General features: G+C 39.8%; 1 protein-coding gene across 3 annotated transcripts in view; it reads left to right on the top strand.

The window, feature by feature from the left end:
• Nucleotides 1-3974: 3974 nt before the first annotated feature.
• The window catches only part of LOC101915194 (N-acetylated-alpha-linked acidic dipeptidase 2), a 33243-nt gene continuing 14413 nt past the window's right edge, over nucleotides 3975-22804 (top strand). For 2 of the 3 annotated variants that reach the window (XM_027779411.2, XM_027779414.2), the window contains exons 1-13: nucleotides 3983-4121; nucleotides 5654-5765; nucleotides 8371-8557; nucleotides 9973-10074; nucleotides 10868-10993; nucleotides 11676-11862; nucleotides 13043-13136; nucleotides 13416-13514; nucleotides 15734-15819; nucleotides 16406-16525; nucleotides 16947-17029; nucleotides 19792-19855; nucleotides 22480-22547. In XM_027779411.2, coding sequence (XP_027635212.1) covers nucleotides 4040-4121; nucleotides 5654-5765; nucleotides 8371-8557; nucleotides 9973-10074; nucleotides 10868-10993; nucleotides 11676-11862; nucleotides 13043-13136; nucleotides 13416-13514; nucleotides 15734-15819; nucleotides 16406-16525; nucleotides 16947-17029; nucleotides 19792-19855; nucleotides 22480-22547 — 1410 coding nt within the window. In that variant the 5' untranslated portion in view covers nucleotides 3983-4039. Of the gene's footprint in view, nucleotides 4122-5653; nucleotides 5766-8370; nucleotides 8558-9972; nucleotides 10075-10867; nucleotides 10994-11675; nucleotides 11863-13042; nucleotides 13137-13415; nucleotides 13515-15733; nucleotides 15820-16405; nucleotides 16526-16946; nucleotides 17030-19791; nucleotides 19856-22479; nucleotides 22548-22804 lie in introns of all 3 variants that reach the window. The other variant, XM_005232197.3, reaches the window with a different exon arrangement.

The following is a 22804-nucleotide window of genomic DNA, read 5'->3' as shown; positions in this document are numbered from 1 at the left end:
ATGAGTTTTACGCACTTCCTTTGTATCTGTGGACATTTCTGGGACAGGTCTGGCTCCGAAAATCGGAGCGGGAGAGGAAACAGCAGCATAGATGTGAAATTGCCTGTAAGTTTAAGGCTCAGAGCCTCATCTAGGCTGTGTTCTAATTGTGTAGCTTAATGGCATCGTATTATGTAGTTAGTGGTCTTATTGGTTCAAATAATAATGAAAACAGTCACCGTAAGGCAGCAGATAAACGCATTCCCTTACATAGGAATTAAAAGCGTGCTATGCCCGATCCCATGACATGGTCTACCCACAGACGTCTGTCACACAAATCGGTTGAAATACTTTGGTAGACCTTAGATTCTGCCGTGATGTTGAGAAGTTACTAAGCTATTAATAGGATGTCAGTATTGTCTTACTGACATTGACTTAGACTTATACATTTCTGACAGTTGGAGGGGTTTTTTACGTCTCTGGAACGTAAGATTAGGAACGATCTTTGGTAAAAGTGTGCCCTGGCTTTGATGCAACGTGTGATAACATTTCAATCAAGAAATTCAGAACAGCAGCCATCTGCATCTGCATGTGAATCTGTAAGGGATTCCATGGACAGTGGAGGTTTTCTGAGGCAGAACAGCTAAGATACCACGAAAAGCTTTCCTTTGGTGGCCTCAGATGAGAATTACCAGAGAGTGAGCACAAGGCACCCTGGCTGTGCACGCGGCAGCACATGACCTGGCAGTGAGGTCTGTGTGGAGCCCGTGTCACACGCAGAACGCCCTCGACGTCCTTCCGCATCGTACTGAGCGCAGGACGTGACTCTTGGCTCGCGCCCCGCCTGTTCCCTACTGCTCTGCGACCGACCAGTCGGTACGTTCTGAAACCATCACGCCCCCATGATCCCAGGGCAGCCTCTGACTGGCTCCCCGCTTCCTTTACGTCAGGAAATGCTCATCTAGAACAATATGCAGACGTGTAGAGAGACATTTCTGTGTGTACATACATATATATGTGGGTGTATGAACGTGTATAAATGCATACTTATTCATACGCAGACATACTTTACGTGTATAAATATGAGTGCATTTATATATGTGTGTATACTGCATGTTATATCTCCACATACACACGCACATATGTATACATCTAATAAGGCAATAAGGATCATGAGGAAAGCCCCCAAAGGTTTCCCAGCACCCCCCGCCAAACCAGCAGAAGCAGCCCGCGGGTTCGTAGCTCAGAGATGTGTGGCGGGGCCCGTTCCAGCCGCAGGAGGTGGGTGTCGCGGGCCCCCCTCGCCCACGGCTGCGGGGAGCGCCCAGCTGCCTGCGGGACCGCGGTGCGGGGCCGGCTGGGGCTGCGTGTGCCCCCCTGCCCCGGAGCAGGGCTCTGCGGAAAGCTGCAGGACGCGCCGGCTGAGCGGCTGAGGAGGGAGGGGACAGAGCGCCCGGGCCCAGCTGTGTCCCCGTCTGGGCCTGAGGCCGTGACAAATGGGACGGCGCGTGCAAACACGGGGAGCAGCCGCCCGGGGCCAGCGCGGGGGGAGCCACTCGGGTGCGCAACGCCCCGGCCCGGGGCCGCCCCGGCTGCCTGGCGGCCCGACGTCCTGCGAACCCGAGAAACGGCAGCGCGCTGCGCCCGGGGGAAGCGCGTAGCCAGGGGGGTACACTGAGGCCTCTGGAACCGCGCTGAACATTTACTGTCGTTCCGGTTGTGGTGGCTGGCACCGCCCTGGCTCCGCGGCTGGCAGCTGGCTCACAGCTGGCTGCGCAGAGCGGGGCTGTGACCCCGGCAGCCGGCTCTGCAGCAGCACCGCGTCGGTGCTGTGAGGGCTCCCGGCCGGCAGCCGCCGCACAGCGCAGGGCAGGGCTGAGCCCAGCGCTGCCCCGTGCTGCTGCGCTCTGCCCAGAGCTCCGGGGCACCCGCGGGCTCCCGGCTGGCGCTGGGCGGTTCTGCTCGGCACCCAGCACCGGCTGCACCAGTGCTCCCAGCGCTGCAGATACCCTCGGGCATCTGGCCGGGTCCCAGGGGGCCTCCTGCATCCCTGCGTCGTGTACGGCAGCTCTGCGGCGTGGGGGAGCCGGGAGTGGAGAAGTAAAGTTAAGCTGGAAAGGTCAGGTGCTGTGTGGGAGATGCTGCTGTAATTTTTGTCATTGTTTCCCACTACCAAAGTCAACTTTAATTTGCAACAGATTAAATTATTTCTCCCTAAGGCGAGTCTGTTTTGCCTGTGATGGTAATTGGCAAGTGATGTCCCTGTCTTTGTCTCAACCCATAAGCTTGTTCATCTTCCCACCCCTGTCCTGTTGTGGAGAATGTGTGATTCAAGGCATAGATTTATACTCTTACGTTATACTTGATTTTAAATGGAACATAATATCCTCCACCAGTGGCCAATCCATGGAATGTAAACATGCCACAACTAATAACTAATAGTATTAAGGCTGTATTTTAAGTGGTAGAAGCTCTTTGGTTGCTGCTATATTTCAGCCTCAACGTTGCTGATGCCCTTATCACTTTAAAATATGTAGGCATAGAAATAAATACATTTCATACTTTCTCACTGTTGCTATTCTTACCTTCTTCCTCCACTGATGTTATCATCATGTGAGGTCTAATTTAGATAGTAATCTCAAAAAGCCCTTGTCACTTTACTGTCTATTATGTGTCAGTCCTACACCTGTGGTTCTATATAAATGCTAATAATACATCAATATGCTCATTCTTTATAAGTTCTGTAGGTGGAATTCCATCTGGTTTGTATATGTCAAGTGAGATGTTGGTGTGAAAAGTCCTTGCTGTTCAGAATTTGTGATGGCTTATGAGCAGTTGGGAAATGACAGAAAACAGATCACAGGACTGGACGTGCTTATCATTTGAACAAAGACATCGAGCCGTATGCATGACAGTGGCTGTGACTGGTGCATGATACCCAAGTGGTGTAATTCATCTCTAATCTCTGAAAAGCCTTAGTGAAGTAATTAGGACATTAACCAGTCTTTTCAGCTCTTCCTGAATATTTTCAGCTCAAACTAGTGTATTTAAGAAAGTTTTAATACTTGAAGCATTGCCATGTCTTTCACAAAATGTATCTACTTTGGACTCTTTTGCGAGTGAGTGGTAAGAACTCAGAGCATGGGCAGGCTCCCAGAAAAGCTTTCCTGTCTTTAGTCAGATAACTCATTTCACGATGGGCAGGTCCTCCATTCCAGAAGCATCAGTTTTGGCTTCTGTATGGCTGTGCAGGAACTCACCAGCAGGGAGCAACATGCAGGGCCAGGGTAAGTTTGTACAAAATATGAAGATTCTATGTTTCTATGAAACTATCTTGACTATTCCCTAGGCTGAAGTTCTGTCCTTTCCCATGACATGCTGATGGATTTGGCTGAATTAGTCTAGGAAAACCTGATCCTAAGAACCTTGTAATCCAAAATGTAAAAAGCTAGAAAATATAGAAAATAATTTTGCAACTATTCCCAGCTGCAAATTGGATGCCTGGAAGTGTCCCCATTGGCTAATCTAAATTGTATCCTGAGCTGCTCTAAGTATTCATCACTTGCCAAGGATTAATGTAACCACAGATTACAAAGCGGAGCAATTCAGAGCTTCCTGGGTAAAGAGAAAACAAGTTTTCCCTTCCTCCATTTCATCTCTAGGCCACTTCCACTGAAACAAATACTGATTGTGGTTAAGCCTAAAACAGGAACTTTGAAAACTGGAAAGTTCTGATGCTTAATAGAAATTAACCTTTAAATTAGTATTTATGCATTGCTTGGCACACAGTCTAGATGCATATTTGTTATAGAGATACACATACAGCTACACACAAACTGCCCTGTGGATTGAGATGAAGAAGTGTGTTTTATTGCACTCAGAAAATCATCATCATCTGGAGATTAAGGCTGGTTAGGCAGAACGAGAGCTGAGAGACACAGCAGCCAAGGGCAGCCCTGGGGCTGAGGGCGGGAGGAGGAGGAGGAGAGGGAGGAGGAGGAAAGCAGCTGCTTGCCATCCCTCCTCACATCCCGCAAAGCTGCTGGCCACGGGTGCCCGTATGGCCAGGAGGAAGGCCACCCTCCGCGCATGGCTGGGCTGCCCTGGGCTGCTGGGCTGCTTCTTGCTGGGCTTTCTTGCTGGTGAGTACAGGGACACAGGGGCTCAGCCTGCAGCCTTTGCCCTCTATGGATACTTACGTGCAACCCCTGTTGCGATTAACTCCCCACCAGGGAGCTTTTACTGCTTTTAGGGATGTTATAAAATATTCATCCTACTGTTTTTCGAAGATGTTCTCTCTAGCAATTTGGGTCTTTAGGGAGTGAGGAATATAATGGCCGTGGGCTTCAGCCCAAGACGAGCCCCGGTGAATTGACAGCATCCCGTAACGGGCAGTCAGCCATTCAAAGAGGAAAGTTTAATAGAAGAGATTGAGACTTACGTGGTTGCAAAATCTCCAGATATTTTTATTTTATTTGTATTTCCTGATTTTTACTGAAGATCTATTTAAATGCATCTATTCAGTTACTATTTTAGAAGTTAAGGGCAGAATGTACAGGAGGAGGAGTTTTGACTGACATCCAAGAGTGGAGTTGCTGAATTTTTCATCATGTACCATGAACTTCACTAGAGTATTAGATTATTTAATGCAGTCACTTGCAGCATTTGATTTTAATTCTAAAATTGCATGTCTGCATCTGTGCTTTTTAAACTTCTGTTGTAGCACACACCTCAGGCTAAAGCATGAAGGAAAAACCCATGAGGGTTATTAAATATAAAAACCATTAGTTTGATTTAGGAGATCCCTGAGCTGCAAATTTCTGGTGCCTATGCTATTCTTACACATTTCCCTGAACTTCATCTTTTGGCCATGCTCCAAAACAGGATTCCAGGCAAGATGGACCTTTGGTCTGATCCAGCATCACTGTTACATTCAGAGTGTTACTAAAGCTGCATTTAAGTCTAACAGGTCATATATATTGTGCATATGACAGCATATATGCTTGGCTTTATTGTGACAGTTTTCCCAGTTTGGGATTTTCTAGCTCTAATAATGAAAAGAATTGTTGGGGTTTTTTTTTAAGACAAATTTGTATTGTTGATAGACTCCTTTTAGATTTATGGCTACTGAAAAATCTTTAACTTTTTAAAACTGACTGGGGGGTTGGTTAACATTATTCTTTTAATTATTAAAAAGACTAACCCCACCCTTCCCCAAATCTATAACTATTATAATGCTGTCAGGGTGGCTATTGAATCCGAGATCTTCTCTTTGAATATATCTTTAAATATCTTTAAATATGTGTATAAATTAAATAAGGGAATTTCATCAAAAGTATCAGCAGTATCCTCACACTGCAAACAGTTATTTGAGAATTTAAACTGTACTTTAAAATAAATGATAGGCGAATCTGCCTTCAAAAGGGGACAGTATTTACAAGAGTTTTAAGGTGTGCTCTTTTAATTATGTCATTTTTTAGGCAATTCAGTCAATGACGTATACTTTACTTCTCTGCTTCTGTGTTTGAGCCAGAAAATACTGACAGAGGGTGCTTTAAGCCCTGTTCATCTCGTGGTTTTAATGAAACTGTCCTGTACTTCAGGCTGCGCATGGGCTCAAATATGTGAGGACCAGGGTTCTTGCTAAGAAGACAGCTTTTCAAATGTGTTTCAGGATGGTTTACAAAACCAGCTGGAAAAGACCCCAACACTACAGATGTCTATCAAAATGTGAGACAGAAACTTGTGGCTGAAATGAAAGCAGAAAACATCAAGCAATTTCTTCGGTAAGCCCTGTGCATCTTGGTTTTTAAATAATTTTATCAGTCACAAAAGTCAGGAAGTGATAACATCGTCTTCAAGAACAAGCCTCTGAAAGCAGAGCTGTTAAAGCGCTTTGAAAGTATTTGGTTTTTACAGAATATCTGGGAGAAGGTGATGGAACACAGCCTGTCTGTTCCCCCACTCCCTGGTTTTTAAGTTAGCTTTTTGGAGTAGTTGTACTGTTAAGTGTACTTCTCTCAAGCTGCATGACTGCCAGTGCTTATCATTCTTTTTTGTTATGATTTTCCATAGTCTTGATTTAATGCAGTGTGTTTGGTTTTTCCTCACAAGGTCTGAAGCTCTAACATCAGATAACTTTGCTTTCTTTCAGACTGAGATGATTTTGCTACAGTCTAATTAGAAAATGAATATATTAAAAATGTAGCATTAAAAACGCTATAGTTTTCATGGCACTAGGTTGCATGTATACTTAGAACTGGTAATTCCTTTGGTGTGGCCCCATTGGATAACATGCTGTTAATTGGGTTTGTGAGATCCCATTATACCCTGTCTTCTATTTCAGAAGATGAAGGGCTCCATTCATGCACAGCGTGTGCGTGTGGTTGGTTAGCCTTAAATATACTTTTTTGTGTCCTAGTGCATCCATGTGGTTTTTCCAAACTATTTAAGATGCCAGGGATATAGAAATAGCCTCTTTTTTTTCGGTGTATTTTACTAGTAATGAAAAAAATATTATTGTACATATTTATATCTTTTACAGACGAACAAATGTGTTCACACAAAAAGTAAACAAATATAACCTCTAGTTAGTAACATGGTATTCAGCATGTAAGCCAGCAGCTGCATCAAAAACATCAAAGGATTACTGACAAATTTGATTCCTGTACATTTATTCTAAAGGTTACATTTCTAACATCAATTAGCTTTTTAAGTTATAGGCCTTATCTTATTTGGTCTTTGTTGCTCTCAGTAGCTTGGAGGGTTCCTGAAGATTATGTTTGAGTAAAAATCTAGGCAACACAGAGATTGACAACGGCATGAAATAGCACTGCAATTATGCTAAAGTTTCTTGGCCATAGGGCATTAATGGTATGTGGTTTGTCTGCTTGCTTAGATGATGGACCAAAGGCATCATACAGGTTTTTTTCCTAGATTCAAATACAAAGCAGGAACTGCAGAAAAATTATATTAATATACTATCCAAACAGTTTGTTAAAAGCATAAAAAAATGTGAACTTGAGAATTTTGGTCCATATTCTTACTTTTTCAGACTACCAAATCTGCTTTTGTCAAGTGGGGAAAACAAACTATGAGTCTCAGAAAATGCACTTGGACCTTAACATTGAATCATACCTCTGGAAAGGATGAAACTGTTTGGAAGTGAAAAATTGAAAAAAGGCATCCCGTGTTGTTCTGTATATTTTTCCTGATAACACATGTATTATTTAAACTAGAGTACTTAAGGAATTAAAAGGTATTTAAAATGCTCTAGAGCATTAATGTGCGAGAGGAAGACAGGCAACAAGCTTCAGCAACGGTTGCTTCCAGCCGGTGCATACCACCACGGTTTGAAGAGAGGGAAAGACAATAGCACAGGGCTGGAGGTTGTGGTTTGCTTAGAGAATCTAGATGCGTGCCAATCCAGGGGCACAGGTGGGGTTGACCTGGGTGTTATGATTGCAAGGCTGCTGTCTATGACAAGTTCTGGTGATTGAAAGAGGACCTTGGTGACTGAAAAAGGCTGATGTTGTGCCCACCTTTAAGTTCTTCCATGGGTTGAAAATAGTCAGAAGGGACAGGGTGGAGTAGTACTAATCATGGTATATGGTACCACTAATTAACGGTAATTAATGGTATCTGATATCCATGGGGCAGACATTCAAAAGTAGCCTGTTGGGAAGTTGAAGCTGGTGCTTAGCACCCAGCTGACTGATCAGCATTCACCATAACTCATTTGTTCTGTGGGCCAAACAAATTGTAGACAGATTTCTGTAGGGTAGCCCAGAGGGTCTGGATATTGTTTCTGACTATTTATCAACATTATATGCTACATCTCATCTGGATGTAAATTTTCTTAATAAGGCTTTTATTATTCAGGCTTCTGATTAAGAAAAAAAAAAAAAGAACATGACTGTGCAGATAATTTGGCATAATTATATTCAAGTTAAGCTTACTAGTACATGTTATGCCAACAATGTACAAGCCCATCATCAGATACCAGAATTATATGGAGAGCTCCTTTCTGAGTGTGTAGCTTTTCTGTATCAATTTCTGCTCCTTGGATACTATTCATATTCTTTTGCTGAATGTCTTTGACACTGATTTTCATTGCTTGTGCATAGATGTGCCTATTCTTGCTGTGCAAACAGAAGGGTTCAGCTGAATCATCTTAAGGCCTCAGGAAAGATCCTCTGCTCTGATACATTTTGTGCTTATCCTGATAAATTGACCCTGATAAAGAATCACATTATACAGCTCGGACTTTAATTATAAGACCTTACTGTCTGTGCATGTGGCATGAAGATAAGCTTTGTACACACCGATCCTAGTTTGCTGTTGTGCCTCCCTGCTTGTGCAGCTTACTAGCAATTTTCCGTTTTATTCTAGCTTGTTTACCAAGTTGCCTCACCTCGCAGGAACTGAACAGAATCTTCTTCTTGCCAAGCAAATTCAAGGCCAGTGGAAGGAATTTGGACTGGATTCAGCAGAACTTGTTCATTATGATGTGCTTCTTTCGTACCCAAATGAAAAACAGCCAAACTACATCTCAATAATTGATGATCAAGGGAATGAGGTGATCTTACTTAATGATTAAACTGTATTTACGTAAGACTTCTTTAAAGAAGCAGTACCTTCCTCTGTTTTCCCATCCAGTCACTGCAGCATGTGCTTTATAGCATGAAAAAAATTCAGTGCAAAGGGAACTCATATTTAGAAAAGGTTTTCCTGGCTGTGCAGCAGAAGAGCAGAGTGGCTGCAATCTCAGTGCTTCATACGGTAGAGAGCGGATGTTTGGAGAGGCTGCAATTAACACCAGTAGGCAGTAAGATGTAAGAATGACCATACTGGCTCAGCTTAAGGATACACCTAGGCCAATATCCAATATTCCATAAACAGCCTTAAGTGGATGCACAGCGGTGTTTAAGAGCAAAGAAATGTTTTTAAGGCATGCAATTCTTCCAGTGTCTAGCTGTTTTCAGCTCAGGGCTTCTCTGAGCATGATGTAATTAGGGTTTAAGAATGTTCATTAAACCTCTTTTCCAAGTATTTAACCTGTTAGTGGCCCTCATTAGATCTCTCTTCCAAGTATCTATCCAAACCCTGCTTGAACATCTGTGCAATTTTTGCTTCCACAGTATGCTGAGGTAAAGAATGCCATGCAGATACTACCCATTGTATGAAGCACCTGATCCTGCTGGCTTCCTATGGTGTCTCCTAAGTTAGTGGTGGAAGTAATAACAAACAGTTGGTTTATAATCACGTCCTTCATTTTGTACACCCGGGGGAATAAAGAAGTAGATGTAAAATCTGACAAGGAGCCTGAGCAAGGAGAGGAGATGGGACTGCTAGAGAAGCGTTATAGCACATATGTAGGGATAAAAAGCCCTGGTAGAAACTAAGGAATATGTATGTGCTCAGGGATGACATGATCTTAGAGGTGAAAGAATGGAGAAATTCTTCCAGAAACCCCCAAGTCTCTCAGCTATAATCTCACAAGGTGACAGAGTGGACATGAACCTTGAGGTAATGTGTTACAACAGACTGTGATAAAAGGCAGCGTGTTTAACAGGAGTGTAACTAGTAAAGAGGTCAAGGGAATAGTAATAATGCAGGTGGGAGTAATCACAAAAAATACCTGTGATGGCATGGATGAAATAGGTGTGTTTTGATTGCCACCACCTCTTGGCAATTTCGAGCTACTTCTTTGCTTAGGTTCAGGCAATGACTGATGAACATCTCTGAATACAGAGTGAAGTCTAAATACAGAGCGATCTGTCTTTCTGTATTCATATCTACATTCTGTTATAAAAAATCAGCTATGCATCTCTAGCTGGTTTTTAGTTTGAACTTACATGTGCTAGTTAGAACTGTATTTTTTGCTGACAGTTTATGGAAACTGGCATATCATTTGCAATAGCCAAGCTTAGTGTACAAACTTGTGCCTGGAGGTAGAGTGTTTAACCAAAGACTTCTGTTCTTTATTGATAGATTTTCAATACATCATTGTTTGAACAACCTCCACGAGGGTATGAAAATGTTACTGATATACTACCACCCTATAATGCTTTTTCAGCACAAGGAGTGCCAGAGGTAAGAAAAAAAAAAATTAGGTAAGGTTATTATTAGCTGAAGTCATATTCTGCAAAACACTTGCTGGGGTAGATTGCTCCAACTTCTCAAAATATTTGTTGTAATAGTTTTAATTAACCATTAGTATAAGAGACCACTTAAGGACAGCTAGGCCACATACTGTGTGAAGGTTAGAAGTCTCCTATTACAAAAAAAAGCTTTCTCAGATTTCTAGAACTCTGAATCATATAATAAATGAAAAGTTTTTATCTTTATGGAAAATTTTGGATACATCTCAGATTACTCCACATTACTTGATCATAAGGAGAGGGCTTGTTTAAGTCTTAAGTACAAATAGTAATATATAAATAAATTCAGGAGACATTTTGGATTAAGTGCGTATCTTCAAAGGCTACAAAAATCCCTCACTTAATGTGGTAATTCATGATGGAGGAACAAGTCAGGGCGATGTTGCATTCATGGCAGTGTTTGTGTATGCAAGGAATACCACTATTTTTTCATGGGCACAGAAGTTTGTCAGTGTAGCAAAGTATGTTGGTTTAATTTCCAACCCGTTTATAAGGCTGATGTTAAATGCAGGATAATACAGAAATGTCAGCAGTGTGAGCTGTGCTTGCTGTAGAATATTAGGGATATCTTTTGCTATTGTTTTTATGGGCACTGAATTTCATTTGTAGAAATGCAAAACAATAACTATATCATACATAGTGAACAAAACTGTGTATTTCTGAAAGCAGATATTTTGTTTGTTGAATGACCAGCTGCCATGAAACTGCTTCTCTTTCCTGTGCAGGCAGATCTCGTGTATGTGAATTATGGCCGTATCGAAGATTTTTTTAAGCTGGAGCGTGACATGGGAATTAACTGCACAGGAAAGATTGTCATTGCCAGATATGGGAAGATCTTCCGAGGAAACAAAGTAAGGGTTGTGTTTTATTTTTTCCTCTGTGGATCAGAGACTGCTCCTGGTAGTGCTGGCAGGAGTTAATGGGGGCTGTAAGCTGGAGCACAGGAGCAGAAGGAAGCCTGCAATATATCCGTTGTGACTGCCTTCTAAGAATAACTTCCAAAACAATAAAAACAGATGAATTTATTAATCTCCTGAGCCTGAGATGACTGCAAACTCCTTGGGCAGTTCTTGCAAGAGATTCCTTTAGGGAACTGAGTAGTTTGTAAGGCCAAAGCTTTTAACACTTTGTATCCATAGAACTGCAATATTTGGAAGAAATATTAGTCAAGGAGTCTGATGCAAACAGACTGAGTGACTAACTTTTCTGACATTAGATAACAACTCTGACAGAATTGGTGACAGTGGGGCAGTGAGGGTAGTGATCAGTTTTTGTGCTTCAGTTTTATGTCCTGTGCTTTATTTCAGTCTTGTGCTATGAGTAAAGGTGTGACACCAATAACAAACATACTGTGCTTCACCGTGGTTTGTTCTTCTGCTGAGTCTGTGGTCATTTTCACCCTGCCACATACACAACTTCTAAAGCTATGTCCTCATGGGAGTAAATTGCAACATTCAGATTTATTACCACATTAAAAAAGACAAAAAGATAAAAACCCCAAAAGGCATTTCTTAAAAGCAAATAATTTCACAGGTTAAAAATGCCATATTAGCAGGAGCCAAAGGGATCATACTTTATTCAGACCCTGCTGACTACTGTGCCCCGGGAGTAGAGGCTTATCCAGATGGCTGGAACCTTCCAGGTGGAGGAGCCCAGCGTGGAAATGTGTTAAACCTGAATGGAGCTGGGGACCCTTTAACACCAGGTTATCCTGCAAAAGGTGAGTGGAAGATCTGTACCCTGGGCCATCAAGTAATTTATAAACTGGTGCTGAAAATTATTGTGGCACTAGAAATTAATTTATTTTCAGTAAAGATGTAAAGCAAAGAGCTGATTAAAGTTATTTTTAGCAGGAGTTAATTTTCCTATTGCAGACTAAGTTCTACCTGTATGTCCTTTCAATCGGTTGCTTTTGAGTTAGGCAGGGAAAGTAAGTGTTTAGGAAAATCTCTTTGTATGATCCCAGCCTTGTAACTTCTAGAAAAGCAGGACATGTAGGTTTACAGACTGTGAAGCAGCAGAAAATGGCAAGAATTTATAGCCATTTTTAAATATCTGTGTTTCCCAAGAGGACCAGTTTAAACTAAATTGTAGTCTACCATCAAAAAGGAGTAACAGCTTTGCTTGGAGGTATGTTTCCTTGTTGACCCTAAATTCCAAGCAGAAAAACAGTTTAAATTTGTCTTTACAGGGAGTAAAATTTCTTTTATTTTATATATATATATATATATATATATATATATATATAAAATATATAAAATAGTAAAAATAACAGTAGCCTGGAGTATTTTGAAACTTGGCACTATGTGCTTGTCTTCTCCTTGTAGGCATCCTGAACTCAGTCTGAACTAAGATGCCTACCAGTCCTGTCTGCTGATGGGATGGGGATACAGGGGTGCTTCTGGAAAGCTTACTGGTTTGTGTGATGGTTTTTGGGTGCGTAAGACAACAATCTACTGAAAAAAGCCAGCATAGATTGCGTGTGTCTGGCCCAACAGGTTCAGAGGGACACTAACTGTCTTCAACATAGGTAAATGCATCTGTGGATGTCTTCTGCAGCTTGCCAGCAGGCTGCACAGGGGCCATCTTCACCTCACACACCAGCTCGGTTTTCTCACAGTCAGCTTTGAGGAGCTGTAATAATATGGATGGACAACAAATCTAGCCTTGCATCAAAAGCGGGGACTTCTCTTACACAGCTGGGCAGATGCACTATTGGGTTAGTTGTTCTGTCATTACATTTTGGTTTCCTAGAAGCAATATCTAAGAAATGATGTAAGAATTAAAAAAAATGATGCATGCTTGTGGCTACTGTGTGGCTGCACTCTTCAAAAGTATTTCCAGTTTGGTGAAAGGTGCTAAGAGCACTACAAACTTGATGTTTTGTTCTGGTTTCTCAGAGTATGCTTTCAGGTATAAAGTTAATGAAGGTGTAGGGATTCCCAAAATCCCAGTTCATCCCATTGGATATCATGACGCAGAAGTATTATTACGGTGAGTATACATCAGTCCTCTTCACCAGAAGTCACTATTCACAAACGTGCAGCAAAACTTTTTGTACTAAGATGCCAAAATCCATGCTGTTACTTGTACTTATTGTTCTTTTATAGTAGCATGTGCTTCAGAAAATGTGGAAAATTCAAAGCAATATGTTTCTAGCATATGTTTTCAAGAAGTTTGTAAACTCATCTTGGTTTAGGTGCAGTAATCATTAAGGGAATTTAAGTTTTAGCCTACTGGTCAACTCCATTTGTCTTGGTTTTCACTTGGCAGTGCAATGGGAGGACCCGCAGCTCCAGACGGCAGCTGGAAGGGAAGTCTCAATGTGTCTTATAACATAGGGCCAGGATTTGCAGACAACTCTTCTACAAGGTCCGTTTTAACACTTGCCTATGTATAAAATATTGGGGGGTGGGGTGGAAATCTCAACAAGAAAAAGACTGTGAAACAATGCATCTAGAGATATTCTGGAGAAATTGACTTCCTTCTGAGTGGGAAACACCTGGTGATAATTATTAGAATTTAAAAATAAATTATCAAAACTATGGGGTTTTTTCAGTGTTCCCACTGTCAATAGCTAGAGAGATTCAGAGGGTGTAGGTCCAGCCCTGACATCTCAACTTTAATTCTTACTTTTGTTTCACTGGTCCTTTTTAAAAAGGCTATATAGAATTAAGTAGGCATTTTTTAATGCTGTTGAATTAACACAAAACTCCCTCCTCACTTCAAGTTTGGTTTTTCTTTTCTGTTTCTGATGACCAAAGGAATAGGAAAACCAGCTTGTACCGGTCCAACAGGGAAGGACTGACAATTCAGTAGTTCTTTCGGATATATGTTTCCCTTAAAAAAAAAAAAAAAAAAAAAAAAAAAAAAGGGAAAGTTCCACTGGAAGCCTCCCAGGGTTTCTATGAACTTAGAGCTTTGAAGTGTAGCAATTATTTGGGAGTTCATTAACTGTGCCCCAAAGCTGGCAGGCCCCATGGTTGAAAGCAATAACAGGATAGAAGAGCCCAAGGCACATACATCTTGCTAATTTTTTTTGGAGGAACTATCCTTTGACCAGCTGGATTATCAGTAGTATGTTTGCGGTTTACATTTTTTCAGCTCTAACAGAGAAATACAACTTTCCAAGTCTTCAGAACTAAGAGTTGCTCTCCGGCAGACCAAGCTGCATTACGATTGCATTTGGTGATCAGGGACTGTCATAGCGTACTTCCTTTTTTATAACTGATAAGCTACAGTACATAAAGCTAAAGATCACTTTTCTGTCACTTTTTCACATAAAAATACTTTCCGTTTACATGAGATACTATTCTGTGAGGACTGGTAGTGGACCACAATGAACAGTGTGTAAAAATGGTGTATCATTATCACTGCTCCGCCTCCTGCAAAATGAGAGTATGTCTGATATACAATTTTATCATTTTTCTGCTCTGCTTTAACACTAGCTGAAAATGAATAAAGTAGGAATAAATAAATAAGAAAGCATATCTGACATAATTAAGGTGCTGTTTGGAATGTCTTGAAGAGCAACAGTGAGAAAAGAAACAATATGATTCATCCACAAAATACATCCATGGGAAATATTTCTGAATGCACTTTTTAACATCTTCCTACTAGATAGGGTAACAGTTTTTGTAAATGTGGGCTAATCCTACATACACTTCTTTCTCAGAGTAGCTCCATATCAAAATGAACCTTCTGAATCTAGTTAGAAAGTCACTTGCACATGGAAAGTGTGCAAGTATATGCATACTCAAGGCACCAGTGTCAGTTATTTTCTGGGCAAAAATCCAGTAGCTGTCCTGAAGTAGGTTTGGATTTTGACAACTATGCAGATTTGCTGCTGAAAAGATAACTTCAAATGTGAAACGCTTGGGGTTTTGCCAAACACACAAAAAAGCATTGCTTGATGCTTTGTTTCTTCTACGGGTTAAGAGGGGCTGAATACTACATTATTTTTAACTCTTCTAATACATGAATTTCCTTCCTTTTGATAAAATTTCACAAGCAGATTTTAATGGGGGTGGGGGTGTGTGGGGTGGGGTGTGTGTGCAGCAGGGTAGGGATGGAAGATTGACAGATCCTGGTCACTTAGATCTGCTGTCCTAAACAGAGATTTCAGTTTATTCCTGTGTGAATATTTCTAATGACCTTCTCTCCAACTCTATCTTATGACATGGAATTATTCTAGAAACCAGAGTGTATTCTTTGTAAAAAAAATGTGTATCCAGCATTATAATTTTGGTCAAAATGTAAATCTATTTTTAATTACTGTATATGCTTTTCAGTTTACTCCTGTAATATACAGTTATCCAATTGACTCCCATAAATAACAATTCAATAAATTCTGTAAATGTTTGAAAGTTTATAGATTGCTACGGTCCATAGGGTTTTTTCTAAGGTATCTTTCTGTCAGGAGGTTAACCTGAAATAAAAAATGGGATACTGATACAGCATAACAGGTTAGATCAGTGCTAATACACAAAGCAGAACAGAAACACAAACTTTCTGGCTTACAAGTTGTTAATGTTGACTTTTTATTGCCTTCTCAGTCAGAAATTGTTACTCCATACTGCTTTTCGTTTCAGAAAAGTCAGAATGCATGTTCATACAAACAATAAAATAACACGAATTTACAATGTCATTGGCATCCTCAGAGGAGCCGTAGAACCAGGTGAGCATGAGTGTGATGATTTTAATTCCCTCTTAATTTTGTGTCTGGTGATCTTGTTGTCATGTTGCAAAAACCTCCTAGTTTTTTAGATAGTCAGATAATATGGAATCTGAGAAACCCTTAATAAATGTCCCACCCATCACACTGTTTTTCGTTGGCATTCCCAAGAATATATTTGAGTGAGAATGCTAGAATGATAGATGTCGGACAATTTTTTTTTAAACGCTTGTCATTTTACAGTAGGTTTCCCCTAACATCATTCATACATTTTGCCTTTGCAAAAACTACCACAATGCAAAGTACAGAAAAATAGTGATGATTTGGGACTTCAACATACTATTGTTGATACTTAGTCATATACATGAAAGACTTTTAAGTGGAAATATATATATAAAATATTTCTTGTTTTCATTTATATACTTAAGTAGAGTAATTAAATGATTGCAGATTACCTTAAAAAATAAATTTGTAGCACTGGAATTAAATTTTGTATTTCATTTGACACAAGTAGGGATGCAATCAAAGGATATACAGGTAACCTAAATGCATTTTTAATTAAGGATTGATACTGTGTGTTTGTTTCCAGACAGATATATTATTTTAGGAGGTCATAGAGACTCTTGGGTGTTTGGTGGTATCGATCCAACTACGGGTGTAGCTGTTCTACAAGAGGTTGTACGGAGTTTTGGTAAAATGAAGATGGAAGGTAACTTAATTATTACACACATAAAATGACAGATATGGAAAACATCAGCTTTGAGGAACTGTCACATAAGCAGTTGCATTGACTCAGTTTTCACCTCTACAGAAAGTTGTATTTCTCATTATGAAAGATACAAATTCATTGAAGAGATGCATATGTAGCATTGCATCTTAGCTGACTGAACTTATTTCTTCATGTCTGTCATCAGTATAATAGTACCCTCTTAGTTGTGTGGAATGAAAATATTGCATTAAGAAGAAATGCCTCTGCAATAATGTGTTCCTCTTTTTTTTTTTTTTTTTTTTTTTTTTACTGCTATGTCAATTAAGTGCTATTTTTAAAGTGATTTCAATTAGCTGTTGTGATCTTTCACTAGACTTTCTAACTCTAAGTTGAATTTTCAAGTTTAGCTATGTGATTGCAGGTTGGAGACCCAAGCGAACTATTGTATTTGCTAGTTGGGATGCAGAAGAATTTGGATTATTGGGTTCCACAGAATGGGCTGAGGTAAATAAAAAAAAGCAAAACTTGAAAGTCTGTGGCAGGCAGCTGCAGTACCCAGTGGCATCTATTCCTAGACTACAATCAATAGCTTCAAGGTAAAACTGGAGCACAACAGACTCCTTCAGGTCCTGTGAGGCCCTCATTTGTACAAATTACCTATCCAGCTTCTTACAACATAAGCGCACTATATCTTCCAAGATTTAAAAATCTACTTTGTTTCAAAGCTAATAGACCCTCAGTGCTGTCTATTTGGAAATCTATCTGTTCATTTAACAGAATGATAGCATTTTATATAACCTAAATTGGTTTATTTTCTAACTTTCTATTTGGGAAATTCCTTAGTTCCTATAAACTAAAGCCCAGGTCATGTAACTTTGAGCCATACGCACACCAAGCCCTTGGTGTGGAAAGTAATCCTCCTGGGCAAACGAAAGGGTAGGTAATCTGTGAGTCTATAGTTCCAGATCCCCATGAAACTTCCAGTGTTGTAAAGTCTCAGGGGCAGGACGATTAATTCTGCAGAGGGATCCCTGACTATATTCCTGCCTTATGGAAGGATGTTGGGAAATTCAGAAGTGAGGTTCTGAATGTTTTTCTCTTCCTTTCCCTGTTGGGCATATTCAGTTTTTAATCCTGTAAGTGGATTTGTTCAGCCCTGGTAAAAAATAGAGATCTTACAAGAGTTTTCATTGCTTTGTCTGTAAAACCCAAACTAGAAATAGAGCAGGCAGAAAAATGTCAGATGAAACACATTTATGCTGAACTATAGCAATTTATTAGTACTGAATGGTTTAACAAAAATTTGTTGCCTTGTTCTTCTGTTAGAACTTTATTTACAAGGTTATATTTAGATATATGGATAGAGCTTTCAAAATCTATAAAAGAAAACATTTTAATCTTTTTCTTTTAGTTTATTGGCATGTATTTTAGTAAACCACAAAATTACATGGCAAAATGACAGAGGAGGGAAAAAACCAGAAATACGCTCCCAAACACCAAGGAAATCCGCTGGTAACAAAGCTGAGATTTCTGTTCCTTTAGGCTTGCATTAATTCTTTCTCCTGTAAAGTGTTTGGCTTCCAGCTGCAATAGGCTCTCTGCATCTTACTGTTGGTTTATGGGACATTGGATCAAGAATCTCTGCATCTTACTGTTGGTTTATGGGACATTGGATCAAGAAAGCATAATTTAAATTATCTTTGAAATCGTTTACTGAAAGATTTTAATGAGTTGGCAGTAAAGTTTCATCCCACCTGAATGCCACTGGTAACAAAAGTATACTATATAAAACTTTATTTGTGATTTTTTTTTCTATGTATCTGTGCACATATTTAGATGCTGTAAAGAAAAAACACACAATTGTTTTAACTGTGAGGAATATGGAACAGTGAAACTTAAAAGATCAATTTCTCTTGGGCAAGTCATGAATAAATTAAGAGTTCTTTTTATGTTTGATTTATTCACATATTGCTACTGCTGTTCTATAGTGTTTATTGTTTAGTAATTTCTTATCTGGTATTATATTGTCCATTATTTCATGAAATGGCAGCTGTAGTAGATTAGGCAGCCCTGAGCACAATTCGTATTTGAACTTGAATGAGTTTCTGTATTATTGGTTTCTTGCTTGATCCTGGTGTTGTGCATTCCTACTCGTTTACACCTCAATTAGATTCAGTTTCTCTAGAGACATTCCTCACAGCTTACATTCATGTTTTTTGCAGCTGCCAGATCTGTCATGTGCTAAATCTTGAGGAAAATTAACCCATAATATTCACCATCTTCTGTGTAACAAAAAGACTCTGCAACTGTGGCAATATCCTTTTGTTACATGGTCTCCATTACTCATGAATCAAAGAATTTCTTTATGTTGCAAATATACTTTTGCATATATGCAAGGCCTCATGTATGCATATACAGGCTTGCTCCCTCCATCCAGATTCTCTTGCAGAATCTCCTCTACTGTTTAAGGATTTTAATTTCATTATGAAGTTATCAATTACCAATTCAATTTTTAGTTCACGTGACTTACAAATAATTAGCTAGGGTATAAACTGAATGAATCAAGTAACAATTACTAACCTAATTAGACTATCTATCACAAAGCCAAGACTTAGTAACGTACCACTTACTGATTAGAATATCAATTTCAAACATAATTACCAGTTTGCCAAAAATTAAACAAGTGTGTGTATATATTCACTATGAAAGCAATGCTTGGTTGACTCAAAACCGTTGGTCAAATCCTTTTTAATAGGAAATGTTAGTGCTTTGTCTTACTCGTTTTTGAAATGGAGGAGTGCAGAAATGACAGCAACACTTGGGTTATCAGTGTTAAAGTTGAGTTCAGTGCTTGGAGCTCACATGGATAACTAGGGATTAGAAGCGTGGAGGAATTCTGGCTGACCTCACAGTCACATGTTGCATGTTTAAAAAGCACTGCAAGTTCAGGGTGAAAATACATGTGTAACCTTAATTTACCCTGTTACGATGCTGCTCAGTAATTTTCCTGTTCCACCTTGCTCCTGTGTGATACAGCAGGCAGCACTGACATTCTTTGGATGTTTTCCACAACAAATTCAGTCCCAGAAAGCAGAATCAGATGCCCAGATCATTGACCCATCCTCAAGCATTAATATAATTAGTAAGTTACATAATGCTACTTATCCTGACTGGGTTCTTAAAGGTAATGCTGTAATAAACAGTGCACTTATGCCCTTGATGAAATGTCACTAATTGAAAGAATAATTACACTTTTACAACTCCAGGAAAATTCTAGAATCCTCCAGGAACGGGCGGTTGCTTACATCAACACAGATTCTTCTATAGAAGGTGCGTCCTTTGTTTTTAACTCACCTTATTTCACAGATGTCAATTTTAATAGCTCACTTTGTATTATTTACTGCATCCAGAGGTGGCAAACTGAAGATAGGTAATGCCATGTTCAAATACAGAGCTAAGCGGAGGGAGAAAACAGTTTAAATTGTCACGTGTCTTTCTTTTGCAAATAGCACCATCCATCCATGGAGCTGCAGCCCATGTATCTCACGTCCAGAATGTCTCCCCTGGAGGAGTTTAGTATTCTAATGAACTGAGTGGTCTGCATGTTAAACTCTCCCTTAACTACACTAGCTTTAATTTACAGCTACAGTTTTAATGTATGTCAGACTGCTCCTTGTCTGCTTGCCACTCCAGCTTCTTTCCTTGTGGAATTACAGTATTTGGGACACTAATTTATTACGATCTTAAGATGACTTGTGTCAAGACCTTAGGCTTACGTTTTGTGGGGGTGGGACCCATTTGGGTGCTTTGGGCCAACATGGTCACCTTTGTTCATCACTGTGAGCAGGGAAAATATGCAGGGAGTTTTGGGTGTATTATGGCAAGGCTTTTCTAGAAAAATAAGCACTGAAGAGTGTTTCACAAAATAACTGATCCACCGTTATTCCATTTCCTATGCCCTTCAGATTATGAGAAGATTCTGTCATACAGGAATGCTGCTTAGAAACTGGACTTTGAACTTTGGGCCCAACACTATGACCTGAATCACAAAATCCTTCTTAAATTATTCTGAGCTTTATTACAGAAGGACTTCATTTGCTGTTGTCTGTGCCAAAATAACAGTCGGTGGAGTCCTGCGTCATAACCTCAGTTATTTAGGGCATTGCTCTTCCCATGTTAAACCCAAATTATATGGGCTTAAAGCGTGTGAATAAAATGAATATCAACAGACATATTTAATCCTGTCAGCTGAAAATTTTGTCTGTCATGAAAGGACTGGAAAGAAAGAAAAGCTAAACCCAGTTTCTAAATGCTTGGTTGGAGTTGGGGTATAGGGAGGGTTAGAGCTGTTCCTTCAATTATGCAGCCTACATGCTGTGTAAAAAGTAGAGCAGAATTTCACGCCTGGAAGATTTCACGAATGAAATAATAGCTTTAGAACTGCTTCATATTCTCAGCATGGATTCTAACACATATTTTTTAGCTGGTTTGCAGCCAAGGTGCTGCTGCCTTAACAATTTACTTCTAAAGCTTGATTATTCAAACATGTCTCTTGCTTTATGCATTAAAGAAAATGTGAAAGTAAAACCACTGGAAAAGAAATATGTAATAAGGAAAAGAACACTATATTTAGTGTACTGGTTTAATTTTCTTGGAGATCTTTCACCTGACTGAGCATTAAAGTCCCCTGTAGAGCCATATCATCCACATACTCCGCCGATTGTTTATCATCATACATTCTCCACGGCACTTTTTATGCTATGTTTTGGACAGAAAATTACTTTGGTTAATTGTCCTTTAGCAATGAAAAGAACAACAGTAGGTCATCCTTCCGAGCACTTTTGTGACTTTAATTTCCAGTTCTTAAACATAGCCTCTCCTTGGAAACATCGTTAACATTATCTAGTATTTTTTCCATCGCTGTGGGGTTTCCTGTAATTGTCAGTCTAGTCCTCATGTGACTATGCGCTGTGCAAAAGATGACACAAAGGCCTAAAGCCATATCAAAACTTAATAACTGTGTTACCTGCTATCTTAAGTTTTATGATGTTCCAGCCTTGTCATCCCTTTTCCCCTCTTTGTTGTTACCTGTATTTGAGGGCAGAGGTGTTTGCCCAGCTGCTACCTGGTGGCTGTAGTCTGTAGAGAAGACACGTTTATACTCCTGCCTGCCTCGAAAGTGGCGATACTTTCTTTCCGGTGGGACTTTTGCTGCTGTAACTGATAACTTTGGCATGAGATACTTACCTAGCTCAACATAACCTGCAGGCAGCGTGGAAACTTCATGGGTGTAAAGTGTAGAAGCCATGGCATAGTGGCAAAAGGAGAGGTTTAGGAGACAGTAGATGAAAACATTGCATCCTTGTTGCTTCCTATTTGAAAAATATAAAATGCCAAATCTCTTGCAAGTGTTTTAGATGACCTGTCTTTCAGACACAGTCTGCAAAAACATTGAGAAAAAAACTCTTTATGATAAAAGAAGAAGTAGCTGCATTGAAATACTTTTTAAAACATCTTGCAGAGAATATGTCTGCATATTCTGCATATTCTGAATAACTCCTGCACAGTTCCTGAATGCGCTAGCTTTATTTTCAACATCCTACAAAAAGTAGGATGTTACACTGCCTTCTGCTTAACACAAGCTTTGGGGAGCGTATGAGTGACAGGGTCTTGTAGCTAATGAGGGTTAGTTAGGCATATTTTAGAACTATGGGAAGGCTTAATTACATTACTGTGTATGTATGAAAACCAATGTACATTGTCCTGTAGTAGCAGTAGCTTATACAGTATGACCAAGTAGCCTATTTCTGTATATATTCTGAGGCAAGGTCTAAATTCCTGCCTTGGAATCAAGAAGTTTGTCTAACAAAAGGACTGCAGGGTTTAATACATTAAGAAGATAATGCCACTGCTACACAAAAGGGAAAATATCAATGTCTTTATTTCATTTTCAGGTAACTACACATTAAGAGTTGACTGCACCCCTCTTCTCTACAAACTGGTGTATAATCTGACCAAAGAGGTACAGAATAAGAGTGTCTATTATTTGTGACTTTCTGAGAATGTAAACCTGCAGGTTTATTGGAAAAAGTCAGATTACTGAATAATACTGGATTTATCTTATTGCTGTGCTGGAAGAATCTTGATTCCACCAAAATCAATAGCAAACCATCCCATCAGTGGTAGACTGTGCAGGCTCCCAGTCCTTCAGTATTCTTAGAAAGACTGAAATGTGTCACTGGCATAAGTGGAATATTATTTTCAATATATAGTAAAAAT

The sequence above is a fragment of the Falco peregrinus genome, chromosome 4 (assembly GCF_023634155.1).
Source record: "Falco peregrinus isolate bFalPer1 chromosome 4, bFalPer1.pri, whole genome shotgun sequence".
NCBI lineage: Eukaryota > Metazoa > Chordata > Aves > Falconiformes > Falconidae > Falco > Falco peregrinus.
This window is presented reverse-complemented; position numbering and strand designations above follow the sequence as displayed.